This window comes from Myxocyprinus asiaticus, chromosome 1 (genome assembly GCF_019703515.2).
Source record: "Myxocyprinus asiaticus isolate MX2 ecotype Aquarium Trade chromosome 1, UBuf_Myxa_2, whole genome shotgun sequence".
NCBI lineage: Eukaryota > Metazoa > Chordata > Actinopteri > Cypriniformes > Catostomidae > Myxocyprinus > Myxocyprinus asiaticus.
Window position 1 is genome coordinate 6522055 of NC_059344.1, and position 19071 is coordinate 6541125.

General features: G+C 37.5%; 1 protein-coding gene across 1 annotated transcript in view; it reads right to left on the bottom strand.

Moving 5' to 3' along the window:
- Positions 1 to 831: 831 nt before the first annotated feature.
- LOC127448784 (alpha-actinin-2-like) overlaps positions 832 to 19071 on the bottom strand; it is a 62458-nt gene continuing 44218 nt past the window's right edge. The window contains exons 13-21 of the mRNA XM_051711630.1: positions 15926 to 16034; positions 15582 to 15722; positions 11194 to 11376; positions 10607 to 10741; positions 10030 to 10209; positions 9397 to 9543; positions 7457 to 7522; positions 6210 to 6368; positions 832 to 3028 (exon numbers count right to left, since the gene is read on the bottom strand). Coding sequence (XP_051567590.1) covers positions 2870 to 3028; positions 6210 to 6368; positions 7457 to 7522; positions 9397 to 9543; positions 10030 to 10209; positions 10607 to 10741; positions 11194 to 11376; positions 15582 to 15722; positions 15926 to 16034 — 1279 coding nt within the window. The 3' untranslated portion in view covers positions 832 to 2869. The remainder of the gene's footprint in view (positions 3029 to 6209; positions 6369 to 7456; positions 7523 to 9396; positions 9544 to 10029; positions 10210 to 10606; positions 10742 to 11193; positions 11377 to 15581; positions 15723 to 15925; positions 16035 to 19071) is intronic.

Consider the following 19071-nt stretch of genomic DNA (forward strand, 5'->3'; position numbering starts at 1 on the left):
GGTGTAAAATATAAAAGAATTGGTCAGGTCATACAGTGTTGTTTAAGGGCTGGTTTTAAACATCAACTTATGCCCTTTCAAACCTCTCTCTCTCTCTCTCTCACACACACACACACACACACAAACATTTAGAAAGCACATTTTGATTGTTTTTGTGTTGATTTGTCTCAAATTTAACTACATTTTGTCTGAATTCCCTGGTGAAAATGTTCCTCATGAATAAAATATACACTGAAAACCCTAATAAGTTGAAGCTACTCAACACCACGCTACTAAACTCATTCCCTCAATTGTTTTGAGTAATGGCGTCACCAAAACTTGTGTAGTTATGTTCACTTAACTTGGTGTTCATATAGAATTAACTTAACTATTTAAGTTAGGGTAAATACATGCAAGTAGACTTAACTCAGAATTGCTATTTAAAAGTTGTTGTTTCAACATAAGGATTATATATATATATATATATATATATGTATGTATATATAATGAATGCTATAAATACTGATGTTGAATTTATAAATACCATAGAACATATATATGTTTTATCTATATCAATAAACAATTCTGTAGATTAGTAACCGTTTGTTACTAATATGTTGTAAAACTATGTACTAATAAAATAATTATTCTATTAGGTCCACTTGTTAAAGTTGAATAGCCGGGTTCTACTGTAACTGTTTATTACAAAGTGCCCCCTACTGGAGAAAACTGACACCAGTATTGAGGGTTGAAAAAGCCTGCTTTTTTTAAGGTTTTCTTTTAAATGATAGTTAAAAGATTTTCATTCACAGCACACATACCACAGAAGAAGAAAAAACTCAGGATTGCAAGTACAATTTAAGATGTTTTATTCTGGGTATTTCTGTTTATTGATTAATTCTGTGTTTGGAAATTAAAGGGATAATGATGGAGACCCATAGGGCAGGGGGGGTATCCAGGGAGAGAGACTCACAGTGAGGTGCATGAAAGTCATTTACCCAGAAAACAACAAAATAACTCAAAAGTGGGTCACAACAGTACAGCATTATGGGTAAAAATCAACAAATGATTTCATTATTTGAGCATCGCTAATAAATACTAGACCAAATCTTTAATCCTGAAAAAAACTGTTAGGTCTCTGTCTGTCTATGACACGTTTACCTCTTAAAGGCATAGCTCACCTTAAACTGAATTGCTTCGGTCACAAGACACACAAGTACCAATGATGTCTTAACATACCAAGATTGAATATACACATTTGCAAATGAGATTTAAGAGTTACACTGGAGTGAAAGATTTTTAATGACTTGAATTTCATTATGTTCCTAAGATGGCTTCAGAAGACCTGGAATATAGTGTACAAATTGTATGTATGGCATTTTTGGAGCTTGATTCCCCAAGTCCCAGTTACTTTCATTGTATGAAAAACAATAGTGTGAAAATTCTGTTAAACATTTCATTTTGTAATTTACATTAGAATGTCATCTGGTTTTTGAACAACAGGAGAATGATTAAATGATGACAAAGTTGTGGGTGAACTATCACTTTAAGTTACAGATTTGTGTATATAATAAGAGTCTTAAAATCATGGTACAGGACATTCTAGTGTGCATGTGGATGAAAGGAGAGAAATGGTTCACCACAGAGACAGGAACATCCAGATTTTCATTTAATGAATCCGTCTTATACATCCCCGGCTTTCACTAATACATTTTGGCAATATCATTCTAGCTCACATGGATTAAAGGCAAACTTTATTTTCAATCAACTCTTGGGCTAGTAGAAACCATTCCTGTCAGCATCAAAAACATGAACCTCTTTTTACCGTAATCTTAAAGTTCATTTACTGGCTCCAATTGATACTTTTTGACAAAAATTGTTCAAATAAAAGAAAAACACATATTGAATTTACCTCTGAACACCACAATAACTAAGACATACATACATAAACAATATTAAGGGATAAAATATGACAACAAAACAAAGATTTGAACTATGTCACAAAATCAGTGGAAGGGGGAAAGAACGTTCTGTGTAGATACTTTAAAGTTGTTCTCACAGTTTCATATGAAGAAGACACTGGACAGCAGTAGTGCTTTTTGGGGTCTTACAATACAGAACAGATCTAATGTGTGTGTGTGTGGGGGTGGGGGGGGGGGGGCGGCTCTCACATATAAACATCTGTAAAATAAACAGCATGAATCTTCACAAGCGCTCATCAACCAACAAACTTTTTAATATATCTTTTATGACATAGACTGTTTTTTTAGGCAAAGAGAAGGGGGAGGGTCATCATGCTCTTAGCATTGTAAACCCATCATATGGGATGTATTTGGGCAGATTTTTGGAGATACACGTACCTAACATCAAAATTAGGCTTAATTTGAGTGACTCTGGGATTAAATGTCCTCATTGCAAATCCCTCCCTTTATAGGGAGGATCTAAGACACATAAGACTTTAAAGGAATAGTTCGCACAAAAATGACTGATCATTTACTCACCCTTTTGTTGTTCTAAACCCATATGACTTCCGTGATTATTCCGAGATGTTAGACAGAATGTTAGCCTCAGTCACCATTCACTTTTATTGTATGGGGGGAAAGATGTAAGGAAAGTGAATGGTGACTGAGGCTTTTTTTTGTTTGTTTTTTTGGGTGAACTGTTCCTTTAAAGTGAGTACACAACGTTTAATTTTGTGTAGCTGTGTGAGAAGAAGAAAAAAGAGATAAAGAAAAAAGAAAGAGGGCAGAAAAAAAGAGGAAGAGAGGCACAATATTGTTAACTCGCTCTCTCAGATTGAGCGTTAAATTTGGGGGCTTGTAAAATCTGAGAGGAGAGGTAAGGAAAAGATAAAAAGAAAGAAGGGGCGAAAGCAAGACATTTGGAGCGTTTATAAATCACTCTCTCCATAGAGGGCGCTGGAGAAGGAGATGTAATCCAGGGCTCCAGGAGGCCCATCGGGGCTGACGTACTTGGTCATGCGGCTGATGCAGTACTCGGCTTGTTCAGGTGGAAGTTCACGACGAAGCTCTTCCACAGTGATGTAGGGCTGAGAGACGAGAGGAGACACTTTTAAAAGGCTCTCACAATCTCAGTGTTAATAAATTATACAGTACACATCATCAACTATGCAATAACTCTCAGCAATAGCATAAATAGAGTTTTCATTCCAACTGAAAACTCAAAACGTTACCATATTGTCTTGCTCATAAAAGCATCAACGCATCTCCTTGGTATTAATCAACACATTGAGAACACATTAGCATTCTGTTTTATGAGGAGTATGTATCAGCCTGATCTCATGAAAATTACGTGACAATGGCAACAATTTAGCAAACCGAAATTATGTGCTTCATTACACATTTGGCTGCAGTTTCCCAGAATCCAGCAGGGGGCACCAAAAGCGAGTGGAATGGTGTCGTAATCGGATGAGGTTTTTTAAGGGTAATGTTATATGGAAGTTTTAATGAGTAAAACGTACCTCCTTAAACTAAAATGTTAACGTAAACCTAACCGAGTGTCCTAAAAGCAAATGCAACATGAAAAGCACATTTTCTGAAACAACCAGGTCATTGTGTGTCGCTTGACACTTTGGGGTCATGTGTCAGCTTGTGTGCTTGGCTATGCTCAAGCCTAGGCCTTCCGGGTCCAAAGCCTGACACTCTATCAAGTGAGTTACCGCATAGGCTAATCACACTGGAATAAGTGTGTAAATGTAGGGGGGTCTGTAATACAAGTGTTAAAATGTATTGTTTTTCAAATATGTGCTATAGTAAAAGTGTTTCAGTATCATAACATAGCAATGTGTGAGTAATAGTGTGAAAAATATGTGTTTATAAAGTCATAATCAGTCACTGTTCTCGTGATTTGTCTGAAAGTGAATAAAAAAACACAGTTGTTGTAGTGCCTCTAGAGTTTATTTCACCAGGAAACAGCATTGAAACATAAAAAGTGGCACATAAAACTCAGTTTGCAAAAATGTTGCTATATTAATATTTATTTTTGAGAATATGCTGACATAAACTGATTGTAATAAAAAGAGTAAAGGTCTATTCACACCAAATATGTGACGATTTCGCCAGACAAACTTCCGACAAAAGGTCTATTCACACCAAGACCATAATTAATAAAACAAAAATGTATTTCTCCCCTGTACAGTAGGTATCACTGTTGTTGCTCTACAAACATTTATACCAGTCTCCTGCCTGAACCCTTCAGCATTCAGCTGTCAATGCTAGAGATTCATACAGTATATTGAACACTGTTATCGCATTTATTTACCTAATTTGGCATAACTGGACTCATGGTCTTTTCTTTATTTAATTATTGCATATTTGTATTGAATTCAGAGAATTCATCTCGTGGTAAGAAAAGGGCACTGTTACAGGAATACTTTGTTATATTAACCTTGCAATAAAAATAGCAGTGAGTTTCAGTAATTCATTTGTCTACACATAAAATATTGCATGCATGTCTTTTTATGGGATATTTTACAATGAGCTTAGTGCAAACGAATTGCTGAAACCAGCTGCCAGTGATGGACTGGTCATCTGGTGCACCAGGCATTTTCCCGGTGGGCCAGTCGAGCATTGGGCCGGTCAGTTGCCCCACTCTTATTTATTAAGCGCTGCCATTTACTGCTGTGCACGGAAAACACCAAATACTCCAAACCTATGACGAAACACCGCAAGAGCTGAACCTGACCGGCCACCCCATGCAACGCATCCACTGGCCACAGCACGAGAGCCGAGCGGGACCGGTCTTCCCACGCAATGCATGCACTGGCCACAGCGCGAGAGCTGAGCAGGACCGGCCCTCCCGTGCAGCGCATCCACTGGCTGCAGCAAGAGAACCGTGCAGGAAACCATTTTGTTTTTTAGAAACTATTATTACATCTGGTAATAAGGAGCATGGTTTTACCTGTGATCACCATGCTCTTACTAATACCATGGATACTATGCAAGAACTATGTTAAATGTTCATAAGGGCAAGTACAAAGGAGAATTTAACAAGAGCTTTAAAGCCTGGACCCCCATGAATTCAGGATGAAGCTATGAGTTTTTCCTCTGTAAATATGTTCAGTTCTAATGAACTTTAATGGAAAAAGTTAATTCAATAATTAAGATCCTGATGAAAGAGAAATATCAGTTTGTACTATATCTACTGTCATAGCCTGATATACATAACTGTTTACAGATTTTATTGTTGTTAGTTTCAGTAAATTCACATCTGCCTCCCAATCCAATTATGCAATATTAATAATAATAACTGCATTTGCAATTCAATAATAATTTCACTATATATAACATAATCACCTACCCCCACCCCGTGTGGGCTGGTTGGGCTGAATAGTTCCAGGGATGATTTTTTTGTTCCAGTCCAGTCCTACATACAGTATTCTACATACAGTATTGTTCTACATACAGTATTTGCTTTCAATTTTGTGTTTTTGTGCGTGAGACGAGTAAAAGAACACAGGAATACATTCCCGAGTCTTATGTTTATGAGCATTTATAATATATGCACATATATTATAAGCAGATTTTCAAAAACAGTTTGAGTTTGCAGTACAAAGTGTTCATGAACTGCAAGTATTTATTTTTAAGTATATAATTTTTGGGGGTTTGTATCAGCTTCATGTCCATTGCCAGGTTTTGCCAGTTGATTAGTGCCACCAACACGCTGGATTGAGCAGCTGTAGTGACTCTGGAAAAATTTCAAAAAGCTCTCATCTCATTGGTCAGTCAGTTTTCATCGCAGTCGGAAGGAAAACAAATCTGACCACTCCCTGTAAAAAAAAACCTTTGGATTGTTTGCAGACGATTTATCGGCACCATTGTGAATAGCACCATAAGGATCAATTGTTCCCATTCAAAAGCTTGTTCAGAATGAACAATCACACCGAGAAAAAAAAAGAAAAAAAGATTTGTGTGAACAGGCCTTAAAGGTTTGGAAATACTTCATTTTTCCATGTATCGGATCACCAACACAGAGTCAAGCACTCAGCTTTTCAAAGTAAACTCTTTTGACTGCAAGCAAATACGAACACTTTCGATACATGTGCACTACAACTGCTTTGTGATGCTCTTTTAGCACAGTTAACAGCAGGTGCATGCGCACAAACAAGGGCTGTGCTGATGATGAAATGTACGTCAAGCATATTGTGCGTGTTCTACTCAGCAATGCAGACAACCCAAGTATACTTTGGCCTTAACACATCATGTTCTCACCTTGTCAGAAGCCAGAATCTTGAAGGAGGCCATGACCTGTTCAGCAGTGTCAGTTTCAGCGGTCTCACGTGTCATGAAGTCGATGAAGGCCTGGAAGGTGACCACGCCCGTGTTGTTGGGGTCCACCAGGGTCATGATGCGGGCAAACTCCACCTCACCCTGACAGAACACCACCAGTTACATGTTTACTTTTGTGGTCCAACACAGTTAAAGAGGTCAAAACATACATTTGTAACATTATATTAACAATTCATGCTGAAATGGGCCACATGATCTGGGTCAGACTGAAATATTCAGGGACCTAAAAATAAACTGCACAAACATGTAAAAACTAAAAATGTGCAAATGTTGGGATCCTTCAGATGGATATACAGAGTGGTAGGTGCTACACAAAGATTTCCAATCACATTGTACATTTATCTTTCAATCCTATTTTCTTCTTATTACCTTGTTACAGTATGTTTTCATCGTACAATGATTTTTTTGTTTTTGTTTGAAAAGATCAATGCATGTTTGATTCCTCATGATATGAGGGATACACTTTAAATGTACAATGTTCAGCAAACCATCTGTTGAAATTGAAAAATGTAGTTCGTTGAGGGTAAAATAGTTTTTATTTGTACTATTGATATACACTCACAAAAGCACTTTATTAGAAGCACTATGGCTGACAGAAGTGGAACCCGACGTGGTCTTCTGCTGTTGTAACCCATCCGCCTTAAGGTTCGACATGTAGTGCATTCTGAGATGCTATTCTGCTCACTACAATTGTACACCGTAGCCTTTCTGTCAGCTCGGACCAGTCTGGCCATTCTTCGTTGACCTCTCTCATCAACAAGTTTCTATCCGCAGAACTGCCACTCACTGGATGTTTTTTTTAGTTCTTGGCATCATTCTGAGTAAACTCTAGAGACTTTTGTGTGAAAATCCCAGGAGATCAGCAGTTACAGAAAAACTCAAACCGGCCCGTCGCACTAACAATCATGCCATGGTCGAAATCACTGAGATCAAATTTTTTCCCCATTCCGATGGTTGATGTGAACATTAACTGAAGCTCCTAACCTGTATCTGCATGATTTTATGCATTGCAATGCTTCCACACGATTGGCTCATCAGATAATCACATGAAGTAGTTGTACAGGTGTTCCTAATCAAGTGCTTAGTGAGTGTAGAGGGTCTTTATTATTTTTGTGAAGGGGCATGGCTGTGGGTAAATACATGAGTGGGCAAGTTTCCTCAACACTCACCAGATCATAGCCCATAGAGATGAGACATGCACGGAAATCATCTGGGTCCATCATGCCGTTTCTCTTCTGTACGGTAAAAATAATAATAACATATTTTACATGTGGTGGTGTAAGTAGTCACATGACCAGACACATTTATATCCAGTCTTCTGAAAAATGATCAGTCTGTCTCAAAACAAATTCCTGTCATAATACAGGTACAACTACCATGTTTGGTTCATATTTACAATATTTAGCTGCCATATTTGGAACTCATCAGATTAAGAGCTGCACAATAAATCGAAAAAATTTATTAAGATTACAATTACAGCTGCCACAAACTAATCATGAAAATTGTCAATTGCTGTGTTCCATTTGGGTCTACTCCTGGAGGGTTCAAATTTTATTTCACAAAATTATATAATTGTATATTTATTTTTTTCCAGCAGTTGAGCATTTTAATCAATCACAGACATGTCCAGGGCTTGCTTTGAGTTTAATTCATTGCAAATCTGAATAACTATTTTTCATGCTGCTAAGAGGCCCAATGTGAAGTTTACCATTTAGGTACTGTGAAGTAATTCAGAAACACAGCTCTCAGCTTGTATTAGATGTATTTTAATGTAAATTATATTAATTAAAATGAATAATCACGATAACATTATCAAGGCAAATTATCAACAATTTTTATTTTTGTAAATATTGTGCAGCCCTGGGTACATTATTAATTTTATAAAAAAAACATGTGCTGGGTCACAATAATCCCTCACACGGGACAGATAAATATCAGTAATCACCATTTGGACACAAGCAGTTTCATTGAATAGATGTACAGATACTGAAGTACATTATAAAATTATAGATTTTAGAGTATTGTTTCATTAAATTAGACACAGAGTAACTGTAAAAAGAAATATGCAGTTACTATTGGTTTATGATTTCCTTTCCCTCCACAATTGCCTATTAGCAAAAACAATACAGTGGCCCCAAAAAGTATTTGGACACATGTCTGAATGTTATTACATTAGATACAATATATATATATATATCAAACCAAGTGCAATTTATTTTAAAGAAAGATAGCACATTCTTCGAGCAATAGTTTGTTATGTTAAAAAAAATATAAAACAATACTCAATAGATATACTGTTTAAAATCAAGACAGAAAGCATTGTGACACTTTCTGGTTGTCAAATATTAGTAGAAAATGTCCATAGTTTATGTGATGAACTACACCTGTGGATACTCTGCTACCTGTGAACTTCATATGTATTTACTAATTAAGGGCATTTTCAGACTTGATTTGTTCCGAAACGGGCTAAAATTGTTGCAATGTTGCATTTTCTTCATGGTTCGGTTCGCTTTCACAAGGGAATATTTCAAAACAGACCAAAACTGTGTTAATAAAAGTCACATGAGAGCAAACTGTCCCCTCATTGGTCTGAATGTTGTGCGCTGTTCTGGGATTTAGCTCATACTGTACATGGATATACCGGTTAAATTTCATTTGCAATCAGACTGTTTGTTTTGGTATGGATCCAAGTGTGACTGCCATGTTCATGTATGCCTAAACGAAACGAACCAAGGGAGAAAACGCACCAGATTCTGAAATTAATGCTCTAAACAAGCCAGGTGTGGAAACACCCTAAAGCACTTAGACACAGGTGGTTAAAAGTCATTACAAAAATTAAATCCACACATTTTTAGTGTGACTGAAATGTCTAAATATTTTTTGGGGCTGCTGTATTGAAATAAGTCTTAATGACCAACTGAGCAAAATTTAACTGCAGTTTCCCCTCCAGTTACAACCAACTGTGACTGCAGGAAAAGGCATGCAGTTTGTTTCACTGGGCTTTTCAAAAGTAATATACACATACTATGTGTGAAAAATGGGGGATTAAATTATTTATTATTGTATGAGTTATTATCTTGATGAGTGTTACTCTCTCTGTCACACTGACCCTGTCGAAGTGGTTGAAGGAGGCTCTGAACTCATTGAGCTGCTCCTGGCTGATGCCTTTGGCATCGCGGGTTAAGATCTGGTTCTCCACCTCGTTGATGGTGCGAGCAATGGTGGTGAGCAGCTGCTCCCAACCCACACGGATGTGCTGGATGAGTAAGGAATGGATGAGAGAAAGAAAGAGAGAAAGAGAAAGAGAGAGGATGGAAAGCAAAGGATTGTAAAAAGTGAAAGTGGAGATTTAAAGTAAAAAAAAAAAAAAGGACTAGAATTTTGATCTGTTTCTCACCCACACCTATTATATCACTTCTGGAGATATAGATTTAACCACTGGAGTCTTATGGATTACTTCTATGCTTTCTCTATGCATTGTATAGACCTACAGAGCTGAGATATTCTTCTAAAAATCTTTATTTGTGTTCTGAAGAAGAAATCTGTGATGGCATGAGGGTGAGTAAATGATGAGAGAATTTTCATTTTTGGGTGAAATATCCCTTTAAGTTATTACAATATATATAACATGAAACAAAGTTTTGCACTGGGAAAGATGGGATTCTTCAGAGATTATTTTTGAAACCGAAAGCTACAGCTGAACATTTCTTTTTGATAGAGGTGTGTGTGTGTGTTTAAATACCTCCATAGTGTAATTAGTATGTTTGTTGTCAAAGATGAGTGCCTCCTGGATGAGCTGGTGATCTCCCTCCAGTTTGTCAATGTTGGATTTGTAGTTAATGATGTTCTGCTCATATTGTTTCAGATTATTCATCTGCTCCTCCAGAGAACCGGTGATGTCCACTGACACATGACCAATCTCCTAACAACAGGAAAGAGAGTAAGGAAGAGAGAAAGAAAGAGAGAAAGAGAGAGAGAGAGAGAGAGAGAGAGAGAGAGAGAGAACATAATGTTTATTTGAAGGGGATGAACAAAAATTCTAACAAGCACCAAGTGTCTATTAGTTACTACTTTGTGCTACATGCTATTCATAGTTTAAAGAAAATAAATTACAGTCAAGTGAATAAAAATAGACGACATTTGTTTATTGCCTTAGTTTGGTCAGCTTAAAGTTATGTGCGCAACAAAATATGACATTAAAAACAGCAGTGTAGCATTTTGTTTTAAACAGTATCATGTTGCTGTAAAAGTTGGGTCATTTTATGAAAACATTTTTTTCCACTTAAATCCTCATTATTTTTTCTGTTGAATTGGCCCACCTCCATCTTGGTTTGAATCCAAGGACCGATGATGTTGGCCTGAGCAGCAAAGGAGCGCCTCAGCCTCTCATTGGCCTGTTGCCTGGCAACCTCCTCCTGTAGCATCTGGTCTCTCAGGGGAACCAGCTGCTTCACCTAGAGGGGGCGATAGAGTGGGAGGTCTATAAAACCAGCACAACAACATGTGGAGGTGTTCGGTTCATGTGTCCAGTATTTCATTGTACAAGTCAATTCACCAAGCTCCTTCTAATGTAGAACATGAGCACATCAGGATGTGGGAGGTGATAAAACTGATCCAAGATCAGCAGATGTTCTCAGATACCCCTGTTTCACTAACACCACTGTCCCAACTGGGCCAAACTGGGCACCATCTCTTGCACCAGCACAGTGTTGGTGGAACAGGTTCACTTCACCCCTGAGATTGACAGTGATCAAACCAGCAACTATACTACAATAAACACCATTCAATCAGGACCACATATGATGTTCTGGGCCCAATACCAGCCATAATGCTTTATACTTGTATATTAGCATGTGAAGTATGCGTGCAAAAAAAAGTTTTTTTCGTTATTCTTCACTGTACTCACAGCCTCCCATTTGTTGGTGATGTCCTGTGGGCTGAGGACGGTGTATGGATTGACTCCAACCAGTTTGATGCCGTAAGTCTGAGCAATCTTCATGATCTCATTCTGGATACCCATGATGGCCATGCGCTCCTTATCAGCCTCTGGTAGAGTGGCCTTGAATTGATCGTGAGCTGTGATCAGACTCTGAAACAGGAGAGGGGTGAAAGGAGATGAAAGACTGCTCACTACACCATTAATACAGCATATACTGTATATTACATACATATTATTAAACGTAGGGCTGTTGATTTAACAAGTTTATCTAGTGCAATTAATTATATTAAAAATAAAGATTAATGCATATAATCATGCCCCTGGGCCGTAATAAAGGCATTTTCATACCATCGGAGCAATTCAAGTTTGATGTACTATACCATCTTCATGTTTTTACAAGTCCCAGTCAGCAGGGGGTAGTAAGCACAACTGCAGCTGTACAGGCAACGCACAGCTGTACAGGCAACAAACCACACTTTCTGACAGTGTTGCCATGTCATAAGCGACTTTGGGCTTGTTTTTTCAGGAAGTCGCTTATCAATATAGGAAGTCATGGGTTGTATTTTTTTGGGCTTGTTCTCAGAGTACAGTTGTGTTTTTGGGCTAGTTGATGCTCATGATCTCACAAATAAGCACATAAACACGCTTTTCATCTGAAACTGGGTCTGTAAGTGACAAAGCAGGTCAGTTAATTTCCTCGATCATGGCAATAATTACTATAGAGACACATACATGGAAAATACTAAGGTAAAAGTTCATTTCTCCATTGTGTACATGTCACTGATCGGTTAATTAGATTTAGCCTAATGCATTAATACAGATGTGATTTTACCGTATTTTGGTGGAGAAGCAGACTTGTAATCTTCGTGCAGTTTATTTTTATTCGAGCCTTAGTTTGTGATTTCAGCTAGTTATTTACAAGTCAGGGTTCCCACCATTTTGACATAAGAATTTCCATGTCTTTTCCTTATTCAAAATTACTGACTCAAAAGAATGATTCAGTGACAAGTGAGACATCATTATGGACTGGCAAGTTATACTGTACACACAAGCAATTTCAAGTTCATGAAATATTTTGAGAAAAACTATATTCATACTCTGATATTTTCAAGTTTTCCATGACAAAGGGAACCCTGTAAAGAGTAATACAAGTGTGCTGACTGTAGTCTCTTTTGTTTTATCCCAGTATATGTTATTAAAGCAGTATAAAGTTGATTCAGGACTTTATTTTTATTAACTCAGAAGAACATGTGCACTATGCATGCATTCGGACCCTCCATAAGCACAGGGAAGAAGAAGAAATAAAATTGGGTCGTTGGGGCTTGTTTTTCCAGACCAGGTTAATTGTTGCTCTTTTAAGATCAGGCAACACTGCTTTCTGACAGCAGACAGCTCAGGATGAAGGTTGTGTCTAGAAGGTAACGTTTGTACAACTGGTAATGTTAATTCTGTTCAGTTGCAGGAATGTTAGAATGTTAAAGTTGTATTTCTTCAAAGCTGTTATGGTCTTTATTAATGTTCCTGTCTTTGTTACCTGTTTAGAATAGCTTTTTCTAGATGATAATAATATTTATTATTAGGCAGAGGCTACAGTATTTGCACTAAGTCACTAAAATATTGTTATTGTTTTTATTATTATTAAGAGTCATGCAATGATGATCACAGGTGCTATGTGTAATGGTAGCCAGCTGGTACGTGATAGTTGTGCAGTGTGTAAACCTCACTCTCCTGGCCTTAACAGATGCACTAGCGACTAAGGCTACAGGCCATGGCTTTATAGTCTCCTTGTTAGCCGTGTCCAACTCCCATGCCGAGGATCGCTTATTCGAATCCCACTCGGGGCGGGTCGATTAGGACCGGTGACACATGTATAACTTATTAAAAAGCCTTTTGTCTTCTTGAAATATCATATTGCATCCCATGTTTCTAGGGTACAGTAATGTTTTGACAGAAGTTCATGTCAAGGCACGTATAACTTTAAATTGGGTATATAACACATAAATTAAGTGGTTGGATGGATGGTACATTCTCCATCATGTGCAGGGGGGTTTGGGAACATTGCCCATTCTTGAGCAAGAGTTTCCATTTAATTCGTGTGTGCTCAAATAAGTGACGATCAGGTGCTCTGATGTGTTTTGAATGGTATGATGAGTGCTCGTTGGCTGGTATCAGTGGCTTGAGCTGTTATGTTTTCTCGTGCACACAGACTTGCGCTCTGCTCATTCCTTTCAAGTCGAATCACAAAGAAATATGCAAACACGTGTCCCCACTCAAGATATACATCCACAGATATGTGGATGCAATCTTGATTTATTAAAATAAAAATTTGCGAATGTGTGAATTTGAACCCACAACCATAGGCACTATAGACAAATATGCTACCACTAGACCAACCACTCAGGCTCCTAACAAATGGAGACAATTACTTAATTGTTGGAAATAATTAACTGACAATTGACCCTTCGCTAAGCTCCACCCACCTTATTTATGGTCGCTTGCTCTGAAAAGCTCTGCAGAACTTCCCACTGGAATGAATGGGAGATTGCCGTGAAGGGCGTGATTTTTGGCAAAATATCCTCATGAACGGAATGGATAATATTTTTTACATGGGCTGGTATGAAGAGTGGCATTGTAATGCATATTTATCTGAAGTCTTTTGAAGAGAAATTGTTAAATTACACAGTAATTTGATTTAAAACTGTGGAGACTGTGAATCAAAATCAAGGCAAACTATTATTATAGTCACTTGAAAAGAGAAAAACTTCACTTAATAGCTATTACACATTTAATAACATTAGCGTAACTGTTTATAACGTCTCATAACACACTCATTTTGATGCTGCGAACTGTTTATTTACTCTCGCTTTTATTATGACTTGAATCAATACATAAATGAATTAACGTTTCTTTATTAGCTTTAATTTACCTTGGAGCAAATGTAGGTGTCGTTGCAGATGTTACTGTATATGTTCATTTGGGAATGAGGGCTGACACAGTTTAATTCAGGACATGCTTTTCTCCAGATATATTTAAAGATTCTTTTTAAAAAGGACAGAAACACAATGCGGGTGTCCTCTCTGGGTAACTTGAGTTACTATTACAAATGACCCGGCAACAATGTGTTTTACATGTTTTTGATTATTTTGCTAAAATTTCGCTTAAAAGTACTTAAACACACAGTTTTCCTGAGCAATCACTGGGGGGCGCCATGATGATTCTAATTGCCTGTTTTCTATTTCTGGTCTCGAGACACCAAGAAAAACTGCCAAAACGAGCGATTCAGAGGAGAACAACGTCCAAGTGTTGTCATTTCAGGCTCAAATTATGCAGTTATTGGCTGTCATAACACTCAGAATAATTAATGATATCAACATATGTGAGTAAAAACACTGGAGAAACAGTAGAATCATGGAACACTTTCGTGTTCAGGAAAAAGGTGGATAGGCTGTCATTGGAAAATAGCAAACGCGTGTCAGAGTAATAAGGTCAACAGTTGCTAAGACAGGATTGGTCAGAAACGCTAAGGCCTAGCGAAGGGTCAAGTTATGTATTCTATCAAGAGCCAAAGATATCCCACAACAAATTAATTATCTGAAATATTTATTTGAGCTCTTGAATTTGACATCAAGAATGACTATTTATCAAAACAGACCATTTAAAAATAATCTTTTACTCTCCATAACCTAATTAAGATCCGTGAGTTTCGCCACTTCACATACCCATGAGAAGCGGCAAAAGCATCAACAGTGCACGAGCATCGTGACATGAGACGTTTACCTTCTAGACCCTACCCAGGATGAAAATGCCCTCCTGTGTCCAAACACAGCTGGAAGAAGCGCAACTTCAAATGCATGAGTCTAGAGATGTGTTTTTAAGTTCTTCAAGTTTCAAACTTGAAAATGCTTTAGTTGTCTGCCACAATATTGTAATTTATTTTAAATATCTGAATTACATTTGTTATAATCTATACTGTATATTATATTTATAATTATTCAAATAGAATTATTTATCATTATTTAATCATATATTGAATTATTAACATTAATTAATTAAAATTATTTAAAAAATGCAGTCGATTGACAGCCCTTATCTAAATGTAATACGTTTCTCCAGCTCTGAAATGAATTTATGGCTTATGTAATCATGGCCATGTTTGCAGAAAAATTCTATTGATCAATAACATCACAGCCCACTTTTAAGAATTACATGTTCAGCTGCATAATCTATTCCAATCGGAAATGTCACATTACAGAAGGCAAAACCTTTGCGAACCATCTTTAAACCTGCTCCTCTTTTTTTAGGATTTTGTACAAGCCTTCTAAATCAATTTAGCATAAATTGCCAGAATTGCCAACCTGAATTTCCTCAATACAGTGTACGATGAACATGTCCTGCAGATCCTCCATGGCTCCATCCATCCAGTTGTTGAAGGGCGCTGCTCTCTTAGCGAACTCCAGGTACAGCTGATCAATCGTCTCCCAAAGCTTCTCTACACGCTGGGGGTGGTAAAGACAATAGAATCACATGATAAACATCAATATTAGGCAAAAACAGTCACAAAGCAATTCCTTAAAAGCTTTTTAGATATACTGATATATGTATATGTATACCAAGTTGAATGGTCATTGCAATTCCAAATATTGTAGCAGTAGCAATTGTTTGTTTCCTTTTGTCTATGTAAATGAGAGTGTTTGAGTACCTCAAGGGCATCTCTCCTCTTCTGGGTCAGGGTTCCCAAGTTGTCCCACTGGTCACAGATCCCTTGGCAGCGGGCATTCACTGTAGCAGCATCATGATAGTCTAACTCACTAGAAAAAAATAAATAATTTAAATGTCTAAGAATCTTTTAAAGCCGTGATTCTGATGCAGCTTTCCTTTTCAAAGAATGAAAGCCACAGAATCACCTCTGATATTTTTATACCTGTTTATTCTATAAGCAGATGGCTATAGAATAATATGGCTTTTATGCTGAATTTTTACACAGAATTTACACCTTAACTCTCCAAAGACTTGCACCCCTATGCTGTTTCTGAAGAATTGAGATACATCAAGAATCATTCTGATATCAGATTGTGACTACCTGGGGGCAGTAAGTGGAATTTTAAGCAAAGAGATGTTTGCACATATTTTGTGCACAGTGATCATGGCAGCAGTAATTCATCAAATCATACATAATAGCATTACAGAATGCCAGATCATGGTAGTTTGCTACATCTTCCACAACCTAGCACTCAGAACCAGTCTGCAAGATGGGGAATTGCCAGTGATGGGTAGTAGCGTCTCTACAAGTTGCAAAGTTTTTCGTTCAATTACATTTCTCAGTAGCGAGGTGATAGCCTCGCCAGATTTTAAATAATGTAGCTTTTCAGTAGAGACGCTATTCTATGGATTAGGTAGCAGGATAGCATTGCAAAGCACTATGTCACATTGGACAACGACACACTGTGTCGGCAGTTTTGAATCGAAACTAAAGATGTCCGATTTGAAAATGAATCACTCTTTTAATCAGTTCTTTACGATGACTTGGTCATACGGAATTGCAACACGGGGTGAATCACTTGGACTGCTCACATACGCACTGAATCGTTTGGAGAGGTTTTTTTACTCACCCACACAGTAGTGGAATACTTTAAAACATCGAAAAGAAAAACAACACTGAATGCAGTGGATATTTATCTACAATCAATTCAGTGTGCAGCTTGTGAATGACCTACTGCGGGTAAAGACATTTCCGAAAAGGGTAAGAAAACAAAAAGAGTATTAAAACACTAACAGTAGCCTTACTGTAAAAAAGTACCATAATATTACCATGTTTTTGGGCATGTACCACGGTATTCTTTGAATTACCTTGAAGCACGTGTTAATACAGAATGGAACATTAATATGGTAATCGTATCTCATAGTAACATGGTATTACCATCTCATATCATCTTGTGCCTAGGTATGCTCACACACACACACACACACACACACAAGGAATTTGGCCTCTGAACAGAAGCTTCCAGTACTCTCTACAAAGAGAAATACTAACTACCAATACTCACTACTCAGAGTACATACAGAAATGCAATAGACACAGAATTACAGGACAATACGTACAGTACATACATAAATTTGTTACATACAGAAATGTACAAAGGAAAGTATATAATGTACAACGGGGCTAAAGGCTCCGTGGGGAAAAAGGCTCCTTTTATTTTATTTTCTCCCAAAACACTAAATAGCATCAAAAACTACCACAGGACTTTCCTAAAAAAACAGTTTGTCACTATCCACTATCCACTCTTCCATGAGATCATTGCATTTAATGTCTAAAGTTTTATGTTATGAAAAATGTTCAAAGTGTGCTCACATTGACTGATCCAATCACAATGGAGATTCACTTGTTTATGGAATACTCGAGATTTTATAAAATGCCAAATGTGATTGAAATTGATGGAGGATGTTGAAAAACGGGTTGTGTTTCTGGAGTCGGATGAAAGAGAGCTACAGACTAACACGCCTGCTTCAAAGGCTGATGTGGAACGAGTGTGGGAAAAACTAGAGGATATGGAAAATCAGAGCAGACGTAATGTGCATTTCTTTGGAATTCCCGAGGGAAAGGAAGGTCAAGATATGGTGAGGTTTTTGGAGGGGCTTATTATGAATTTGATCGACACAGCGGGCCGTTAGTTAGAGCATGCGATCTACTGTATCCTGGCAAGATTCTTGTGGTCGGCTGACAGAGACTTTGTTCTACGAGCAGCAAGGCATAAAGGCAAGTTGTGCTGGGACAACCACAACATCATGGTTTTTACGGACTTTGCTAGAGTGACCCAAGCGAAGCGGGATGGTTTCTAATGAGTGTAAGAAAGTACTGCACCAGCAGAAGGTAAGCTTCACACTGCTTTTTTCCTGCAAAGCTGAGAATTGACGGCAAGGTCAGATGTATGACTTTTACATGCCCACGACAAGCTATGGCCTTCATTAAATCAATGGTGTGAGTGGGTAATTTTGTCTGCACTTGATCAACAATACAGACTACATATTGTGCATTTTACTGATGCAGCCTGAGAGGGATTGTTTTCTGTTGTCTGCCCACTGGCTCCTGACTGACTTTTGTTTTTTCCCTCCCTTTGTTGACTTGCTGTTGAGCTCATTCATTCAGTTTGTAGGATCGATGTTATTGTTTACTGGGGCCTATTTTATTTATGTATTTTTTTTTATTTATTTATTTATTTTTTTTATTGAACAGTTTATATACAGTTTATGTATTTATGTACAGTTTAATGGCATGGTTTATGTTGGGGGAAAGAAAGGGAAAAGTAGGAACAAAACAAAAAACTATATATATATATATATACATACACACATATACATGTAAAAATCACCGGACTCAATCTGGTAGCAACAGTGTCGCAGAAAATCTTGTGAGTGTGCATGGACCGTCGGATTTCCAAGTGATGGACACAAGTTGGGACTGTTATGCACATTTTTGTTGAAGAGCATTTTTTTCTGTTCCATGTGTCGTTGGGGATTTTGTGGTTGCATCAGTGTTGGATAGCGGTCTATGTAATTTAGCTTTGGGTACACATTTTTTCTTTGCATGTCAATATGTCACACTTTAATATAGGTAAAATGTTTCTCTCCACATGGAATGTTAATGGGCTGGGGCACGCTATAAAAAGAAGGAAGGTGGTATCTTTTCTTAATAGTAAAAAATGTGCTATAGTGTTCCTTCATGAAATGCACTTTTCTCCACAGGAAGCTGAAAAACTTGGTAGGGCATGGGGTGGGCATGTGTTTTGTAGTGCTGGTTCGAGTAAGAGCAGGGGACATTGATAAGTAAGCATTTCACATTTCACA